General features: G+C 34.7%; 1 protein-coding gene across 3 annotated transcripts; it reads right to left on the reverse strand.

The window, feature by feature from the left end:
* Positions 1–1,095: 1,095 nt before the first annotated feature.
* On the reverse strand, positions 1,096–7,261 carry LOC118043978 (uncharacterized). 3 transcript variants are annotated; one of them, XM_035052105.2, is made up of 17 exons: positions 7,111–7,261; positions 6,847–7,018; positions 6,338–6,388; positions 6,025–6,261; positions 5,586–5,684; positions 5,442–5,497; positions 5,068–5,179; positions 4,687–4,857; positions 4,107–4,373; positions 3,340–3,552; positions 2,967–3,170; positions 2,748–2,873; positions 2,316–2,618; positions 2,127–2,225; positions 1,663–2,045; positions 1,511–1,548; positions 1,096–1,378 (listed from the first exon to the last, which is right to left on the reverse strand). In XM_035052105.2, exons 2-16 carry the CDS (start codon positions 6,955–6,957, stop codon positions 1,515–1,517), a joined length of 2,466 nt encoding a protein of 821 aa, XP_034907996.1. In that variant the 5' UTR covers positions 6,958–7,018; positions 7,111–7,261; the 3' UTR covers positions 1,096–1,378; positions 1,511–1,514. The 3 variants fall into 3 exon arrangements, with proteins under 3 accessions (XP_034907996.1, XP_034907999.1, XP_034907997.1); XM_035052108.2 differs by having other exon boundaries at positions 6,025–6,255; positions 6,847–7,226; XM_035052106.2 differs by having other exon boundaries at positions 6,847–7,226.
* Positions 7,262–9,163: the final 1,902 nt, after the last annotated feature.

Consider the following 9,163-nt stretch of genomic DNA (forward strand, 5'->3'; position numbering starts at 1 on the left):
AATAATGAAATTAAAAATAAATTAATTTTTCTTAAAAAATAATCTAATTTAAATTCTAAAACTTGCAAACCCGTGAAATCTTGAATTTGGATTCAATTAAAAAAATTTAATTTTCAACTAATTTAATTTTAAATAATAAAATCATAAAAAAAAAATATTAATAAAAAAATAATTGCAAAAGCAAAAAATTATAGCAAAAAAAATGAAGATAAAAATTGATAGATGAAATTGTAAAAAAATTAAATTTAAAAATTATTTCAAATAAAAAATAGCAATAAAAAAATAAAACTAAATTTAAAAGATTAAAAACTCATTGGGTGGTTAAATTAAAAAATATTTTTAATTTGACAGATTATTTATAGATTAAAAAATAATATGAATGAAATTGAAAAATAATTATAATTTTATATATTATTTAAAATTATATAATAAAAAATAACAATTAAAAAGTAGGGATTAAATGTGAAGGAGAAATATAATCTAATTTTATGAAGGGACCAGCACTAAATTCGAGATAGAGAGAAAAAATATACAAAGAAACAATTAAAAGCGTTGAGATCTTTCATATATCATCCTGGAAGGTTATGTTTTATTGTCAAACGTCTCTAGTCTCTACATGCACTACCCAAACAATGTAAAGGTTGTCCATATGCTCCAGTAAGTGTTTTTTAATAATATTTAACCCATGTATATTATAATAATACATCCTGAGATCAAAGTAGCTCTTTACATTATCGATTACAATCAAGAGATATTTTAATAATATTCATCCTGAAGATTTCACCTGAGCAATCTTTACATTATCGATTACAATCAAGAGATCAAAGTAGCTCTCACACTATATGTAAAGTCACAAATTTCAAGCCAGTGATTTATCTCATTTAAACCATTTTAACAATGCATGACCAGCACTGACCATAACATTCAACATCAAAAGTTTTTTTTTTTTTTTTTTTTTGAAGCATTCATTTGCTGCTGAAATAATGCCTTCATTAAAAATCTTGCCAAGCAAAGATATTAAAAAGGGAACAAAGAGGTGCGAGGATGACCAACTTGGAAAAAACTCACAAAGACAAGGGACTGACAAAGGAAGTATAGGCTATCAAATGCACAGATGCAATTGTGTGCATGAATATCAATGCAGAAAGTTGAATGTGTAATCTTTGGTATCATAAACACACTTAAAAGAGAAAGCAGTTTTTCCAAAAGCAAAAGGATTTTTAAAAAAATCAGCCAAGTCCATGGTGGATTCTATAAGAAGCAAAAGATGGCTGGCAGTGAAAGCAAGAGAACCATTCTACTGCAGATCACTCCCATGTATGCCCGATCTGCACACCAATTAACTCCATAAGTTCATTTATACATTGATCACTGCCTCCTGCAAAAACAAATTAAAATTGATTACTTATCGATGGCAAATCACACAAATCAAAGACAAGAAACCATGGTCAACTAAACCAAGAACTGGCATAAAATGCAAATGCTCCTCTAAAATAATCATTATTATTACCATACTATCTTCTAGAAGTTAATGCAGCCCCTGTTGTCCTGAAAACATTCAGTCAAATAAAACTCAATGAGCCCTTAACCACTGGTACAGATTAACACATTATCCAACATATATAACAAAGTCTGCAATATTTAGTAGGATTTAAACCATACCTGCTCTGCTGTTTTCCAGAATAAATTGAGTTAGTTGTCCCATGAATTGAGCCCTTGCTTTGAGTACTGCTTACGCCTGATCTATCAAAATCTTGCCTATTCAGCTCATGAGAATCTTTCGATATGCTCAGAATTTTAACATTGGAGATGCCTTTAGCAACTGCAAAATTAACATCATTTGAAGATTTGGATTCAATTGACGGAGCCTTCTTAAGTCGATGAGATTGTGCCATGGGAGTAACTGCCACAGAAGGCAAAAATGACGAGTAAGGAGATGCTGCTGCTGCTGCTGCAGCAGCAACTTTAGCAACAGCTGCTGTAGCAGATATCATTTCTTGAGCTCCTTCCCGAAGCTGGATATAGTCACCCTCAATCAAAAACAACTGAAATCACAACTTAAAGGCTCAGATATAGTGATACAGTCTATGCATGCAAATATGTAAATTAGGATCCCAAAAACTCACTTCTGGGTGACCACCCACAAAGTCATCTAGCTTTCCATATTTTCTCTTGTAATCATGCCAATGCAAAGGAGAAAGCATCTTGCCAAGTCTATTTGGTAGCTGTTATTGACACAATGATAATTATCATTGCTTCATAATGGTTTTAAAATGTGCTAAGATGAGAAGAAAATAATTTTTTACACTACTGACCGTTGAATTGATCCGAATTCTACCACCAGCTGGAATAGTGCGAACTATGCAAGCCAAGAGAGATCGTTCATCAAGGAGAGGAGTGTCTGAAGTTTTTCCTCCGGTGACCACATTTGTCTGGTCAGATGAGATAAATGCTTCAGATGCTACAGCACCAGTGCCCTTGTTGATTGTGGTTTCACTGACATTAACTGAGTGCACAGATGTTTCAGAGAGTGATGCACTGGCAGCAGAACTCGCCTGCTCTTCTGTCAAAGCTTGGTCCTCTAGCCCCTGGTTATTGAAGTTCAAAACATGTTGATCCTACACCAGTTCAAATTTAACTGATTTTAGTCCCTGCCCTAATTGCCAGCTGGTTCTAATGGAGTTAAAAAGAAGTTAACCAATGGCACCAGAAAAGCAGAGGAACATTGAGCAAAAATAAGCACAGACCTTCATTTCAATGGTCTGTTCAAGAGTATTCAATCTCAAGGCATCACTAAATTGGGAAGAAATCTCTTGCAGGCTCTGCTCAGGTTGAGGAGTGACCAAGTAACTTCTATCTATCGACTCCAGAACCTGCAGGAGATTAATTTTTTTGCGAATCCAGTCAATAACCATCATGAAACATGTTCATTACCATGGGAGGTGCAACAGCTTAACATGCATAACCTGGGATTCCCCTGTGGATGATAAGATTGCAGGATCAGGCTCTGCTCCTTGACTGATATGAACATCTAGATAGTCTGGATGGAAGTTGTGGCCGTTAACAGGCCTTTCATAGTCATACTTTACATCTGACCTCATAGGATTATGATCAGTTTGAGATGATGCAAGTTGATTCTGCGTAGATAATTGTGCACTCTCTGTTACAGCCTGAAGAAGATTAAAAAAAAAAACCAAAAAGAATACAAATTGTTATCATGGACAGCTAGGTTAGAAAATATGTTTTTTTATTAATACCAGATAGAAATAAGCACACTTCTTATTTACAACGATATGCAACTACAATGAGGACAGAAGAAGTTTATATTTTGATAGTTACCTCTTGATTCTGCCACTGTGGGAGAGATGACATTGCTGGTATTGAGTGAAAATGCCCAGCATGAGATTGGGGAGCATGTGATGTCATAGAATGGTGAATCCCCTGTTGATGCAGAATGAACGGGTGGAGTGCAGCCACCTGCCCAGGTGGAAGGTAGGTTGGCATCCCGAGTAAAGAAGTTGGAGCCATTGGAACACCAGCGGCATGGCTGGTCTATTGATCAACAGAACAGAATATTGGAAGTCATGGATACAGGATTTGAACAGTTAATTTTCCTTCCTACTAAAAAGTATGTTTCAATCACGTACTGCATTACAGAAAAAAAAATAGTTTTCTAGGGGCAAACACTTGGAAACCCCTATAAAATATTCTATCTGTATGGCCTATGGTTTTATTTTTTCCTGTCAATTTGTAATTAATAATCTCATCATACTAGATCTTTTTTATGGTATGAATCCTTTTGATTGCTCTTATCACAATAGGTATGACCTCGGATCTCAACTCCAGGGGTATAGTGTGGAACCAGCCACCTGAAAGGGATGAAAGACTCAAAACTAAGCTAGAATAATGGAGGCAAGAGTGTGAGGGGAAGAGGGATTATGATGCCACAAAATGTGGCATATACTGAATTGCAGCTGACCAGCAATGCCATAGAATAGAAGAGATGCCGTATTTACAGTTCGCATTGATAACTTGGAAAAGAACAGGATGGTATATATTAAGATTAATGGGAGAGAAAAAAAAAACATAGTGACAAGGAATCCTACCTGATTTGGTACATTTACAGTTGACGCAAAAGACAGGGCATTATCTGCATTCCCATTTTGCAATACTCCATTATTAGCATTGGAGGCAGTAGTTCCATTTACATCTAGTTGCCTTCCATTGTTCTGGCTAAAGCTTGACACATCCTTTGGGTTTGATTGAGGTAGATGTGACTCATCTGTGTAAGATCCACTCCTTCCTCTGGCATCAGCTAGCTCCAACTGAACTTGTTGTATGGTATGCATATGAATTCTCTCCATCTCTGCAAACTGATATCAGTAACCAGGAAAGAGGGACAAAATAGTCAATCCAAGATCTTAACCTTGGTGGATGGTATAATGTTCTGTGATGAGTAGTAAACAAACAAAAACAGGCCAAGGAATGGCTATAATAAAATTTCAATATTGTAATGTAGAAATTGGTTACTCAGTTGAATAATTACAGGAAAATATCATACAGACAGAGATACAAGTGTACAAATGCATACAAGCAAACACAAGCGCTCGCATGCACACACCTCAAGCCCAAGTAATATAAACCAAGGACCAAAAAGAAGTGCAAAGGATGAAAAAAGCAAGTGACCTGTCTTTGACAACCAAGCCAAAGCTGATTGTACTGTTCTGTGCGTTCTCTCAATTCAGCTTGTAAGGAATGGTTGGCATTAGATTGCAAGGCATCCATCTCCTGAACACGTGCAATCCAAACTTTCAATTGTTCATCCTTCAAATAAATGGTCTCCTGATCAGCCCTATGCTGAAAGATAAAGATCAATATTAGACTCCCTACAAAACACATGTTTTACTAGTTCTTTTTTCGCTCCAGCTTTTAAGTGGTAACATGACAATGTTACTTTTTGTTTTACAAATTCTTGTTTGACAATCTTATAACGAAAACTTTCATTTTCAATAAACAACACCTGGTCAGAACCAGAAGAACAGATCAGCACTGAATAGATGAACAGACCTGTTCCTGCAACTCCAGAATCTGCCTTTCCTTGTCTTGAATATGTTCTTGAAGGTCACGCAATTGCTGTATATGCTGTGCTCTTTCAGCTTCAGAATGATCACGCTCTCTTCTGCATAAAGGAATAGACCATCTAAATTAGTCCATCCAGACTTAAATAACCCAGCCTAACCTTAAAGACAAATGGAAAAAAACTAATACGGAGATAAACCTCAACATATTTAAAAACGGTCATCAGGACCTAAATGTATGATAGTTCTATGAATTTTTCATGTGCACATCATATGGAAACCTTGCATGAGATTAGAATGTTGTTGCTATCATCAAACTAAGGTTTAAAGGTATGGACCAGTGTCAAAACAATGAACACATGCCTGAATGTAGCCAGTTCTTTATTTTGTTCTCTGAGAAGGTCCTCTTTAGCCCAGGCCTGCAAAAAAATGAGACAAGAGACAGCACATAATGCATGGCTTGCCACAAATACTTTGTTCAAAAGTACAGAACAGAGATGAACAAACCGCTTCATTATCTAATTTAATAGCATGCAGTTCCCTGTCTTTTTCTTCCATTCTCCTGTCCAAGTCATGTATGGTCTGTCCCCTTTCATGCAGTTGTTCCTGCACAACAAAGTAAGCTTGCATTTAAGATGGAAGCCGCAGAAATGAGAAATTGTCACTATCCATTGTGTCTAAAAACAGATATATGGGTTAAAGTTAAGACATGAAACAAAATTCATGGATCTGATCTTAAGGATTTCAGGTGATATCACTGTAATTGCAACACACAAATAGCTTTCTTTCATGACACGAAATTGTACCTGATCAAATATACACAGTAGCAATTTTACAACTTCTATCACAACTAGCGTAAATTTTTTTAATGCAATTACAGATTATGACAATTTACATAGAGGGAGAAGAAAACAGAGACCCCACAGATAAAAAAAAAAATCCAAACCTGAAGCTTTGCGGTAGCATCTTCATGTTCTTGGATTTGAGCATGGAATCTGTTCTGCATTTCCATTATCTCAGACCTCGCAATCACTTGAGCTCTGAGCTCAGTCTCCAGCTGTTGCAACTCTTCTCTTTGTCTAGCAATGCTGTGAATTCGCTGCTGCAAAATGTCATCATCTAAACCCTCGTCCACTGTGATCGAACAAAAGTCCACATCAGCAGGCCCTCTTCCATGCTGCACCTTGATAAACATCAAACCAAGTTAACTTTAAGTGGTCCTTTAACCAAATGTCCAGCCCAGAAATCACAATATTTACCTCGTATATCGTTCTCTCATCTGATTGCCCCAGCTTTGACTGTTCCAAGTTCTGTGATCAACAACTCCCACACTTAGTGACCAAAAACATCTAATACCCATATTTTTTTAAGAAATACTGAAAAATCTAATACCCACATTGGTTGCCTGGTATATACTGAAAAAGTCGAGAAAAAAGTTGCTTTAATTTGCATTTAAATGTCCATATGCAAACACAAAACAAAAGCATTTAAACGAAAACAGAAACGAATTATCAGCTTTGTTCAATCTCCCACCAAAGGAAACCAAGCATTACGCAGCACGGGTGTGGCCTATATATTTTACATATCCCTAGATAAGTAAATTTTAACACACGCAAGCTGGAAATGAACCCTAATTCCCTGATTGGCACTCAAAAACATGATTAGAAAAAAATACCACATCATTTCCATAAAACCCAAAAAATAAAACCATTTTTTTCTCTTTTTCCCTCACATTTTCCCATCAACCAAAAAAGCAATCACTCAATACCTCATCTCCACCACCACCATTCCGATGCTGCTGCTCCGTAACCGCTCGCCACTCCTTCCTCGACAACGAACCACCTCGTGAGGCTGCCGCTACTCCGGCCGTCGCCTCCATTTACTCAACAAATCCCCGATACCACTCCAATTCGTGCACGAAACCCAACAACGAAAAAACCCTAATTTCAAAAAATAATTAAAAAAAAAAAACCTAGAATTACAAAATTTTGTAAAAGAGGAATTGAAATGAGAGAGAAGAACAAGAAATTGCCTTGAGTGAAAAAAACAAATTGAGGAGTGGTCCAAGTGAAAGAATTAGGATTTAGGAATTATTTTTTTTTAGGGTTTTGAGAGGGCTTGAGTGTCAGTACTCAGTAGTGAACTGGTCATGGGGAGAGAGAGGGGGGGTTGATGGGAAACGAGGGGCACTCCCGCCATTTATAGGACAAAAGGAGACGAAACGTTTTTGGGTTTTATTACCATTTGGTCTTTTTGGTCAGGTTGAGAGTCCTTTCAGATGTTTTTTTCGTGTGTTTGTTTGGTAAGAAAATGGGTTGTTAAGGTGAGAAAATGGGATGAAATTAAATTTTAGGTTAGAAAATGGAAAGGATTGGGTGGATTAATTAGTTAATTGTTGTTTTAGTTATTCTAATCTTGATCTAAAAAAGGGTTAGTTTTGCTTCGTTTTGTAGTTTGGTGTGTAAAATAAATAAACTCTTCAATTTATTTTTAAAAAAATAAAAAATATTTTAAAAATAAAACCTACTACAATATTAAATCAATATTAAATTAAATCCCTCTTTAGGAGTGCAATACGAATATTTATGATATTTATGAAAACAGAAAAATCAAATAAACATATAATGAAATCAAAATATAACAAACAGCCAAAATTATTAAAATATATAATTAAGATAAAATATACACCGCACTGTGAACTATGACCACTGGTCAAAGGTGGGGGCATGCAACACCCAGGGTGCATGTGCTCATCGTCGCCCCAGCATGGAGATTGGGAGAAAGCCCAAGTGTTTATGAGCACTAAACCCATGGCTGCAACAGCTCACAATTTAGCCCATTAATGCATTGATGAAGAGCACCAAGCTTAAGCCCATTAAGTACTAGTGTTCAAAGCAGAACATCAAACCCAGCCCAACAAATAAGCCCAAATATATTTATGGTTGATTTTATTAAAATCATATGATTGATAAGTGGTATAGTTAATAAAATAAATTGCAATATGAAAATATATTTACATATGGTGTTAAAAACGTTGTTCATGTAAAGTAATTAAGAAATTAATTTTCATTGGAAAAAATAAAATCAAAACTCAATTATTATGGTGAGAGTAAAATATTATTTCATTTTAAGTTTTTATCCAAAGCCCTGTTTATTTTATGAAAAATATTTTAAAAAAATTACTTTCAAAACTTTTTGACATTAAAATAATTAATTAACAAAAAATATTTGTTTAGTTTTTATAAAAGTATTTTTCTAAAAAAAAAAAAGTGAAACTCGATTGTGTTTGATGATTATATAATAAGAAATACATAACCTATGGCTAGTAATTACAAGAGTACAAAAAATTTACACCGAGGTTCATAACCTAGCTCTCCTACAAGGAATTTTCTGTCTCTGTACTCTAGGTTCAAACTTTTGTGTGTATATCTGTTATTTTTATGGTATTTTATTTGTCTGTTGGGCTTGCAGGATATTCAATAAACATTCGAGAATTAGTCACGATACGCATAAGCTCACCCGGACATACCGAGTTATAAAAACAAAAAAAAAAGTTAAATTAAACTAAACGTCGAGGCTTGGTAAATCTGCCGGCTAACCTTGAAGAGGAAAATGATGAACAGTGTCTAATGGTCCCAGCAAGATACAAAATAATATTTTTAAAAAAATGAAATCCTGTATTAATTTAAAATTATTTTAAATATTATAAATTAAATTTTAAATAGAATTTAACCTTTAAAAATACCACAGGAATAAATCAGGAACAAACATCTCTGATTTACTATACTAAAAATAATAAATTGACGTTGGGACTAACCTCTCTTAAATACCCATTTTCCTGTCTTTTTTAAGACATTACAAGGAATAAAATGAAGGCGATGGAGTATTATAGAAAATACAATGAATTAAATTTTATTTTTTATAATAAATAAATTCAATTTATTTATTAAATTAAATTAAAAAATTATTTTGAATTCGATATCTTTGTCGAGAATTGATGGCTTAGCTAGGGAGCTAAAAGCAAGCATGATGCAAACCACCCTTGTGCATGCTCCATGACTTAAATAACGTTTGGAAATATGATG

This window comes from Populus alba, chromosome 15 (genome assembly GCF_005239225.2).
Source record: "Populus alba chromosome 15, ASM523922v2, whole genome shotgun sequence".
Taxonomy (NCBI): domain Eukaryota; kingdom Viridiplantae; phylum Streptophyta; class Magnoliopsida; order Malpighiales; family Salicaceae; genus Populus; species Populus alba.

Coding starts and splice junctions, on each gene's coding strand:
- LOC118043978 (XM_035052105.2), bottom strand. CDS start 6,957: ATGGAGGCGACGGCCGGAGTAGCGGCAGCCTCACGAGGTGGTTCGTTG. Junction 4,374..4,686: donor GGCTTGGTTGTCAAAGACAG/GTCACTTGCTTT, acceptor TACTGATATCAG/TTTGCAGAGATGGAGAGAAT. Junction 3,553..4,106: donor CTGTAAATGTACCAAATCAG/GTAGGATTCCTT, acceptor GTTGATCAATAG/ACCAGCCATGCCGCTGGTGT.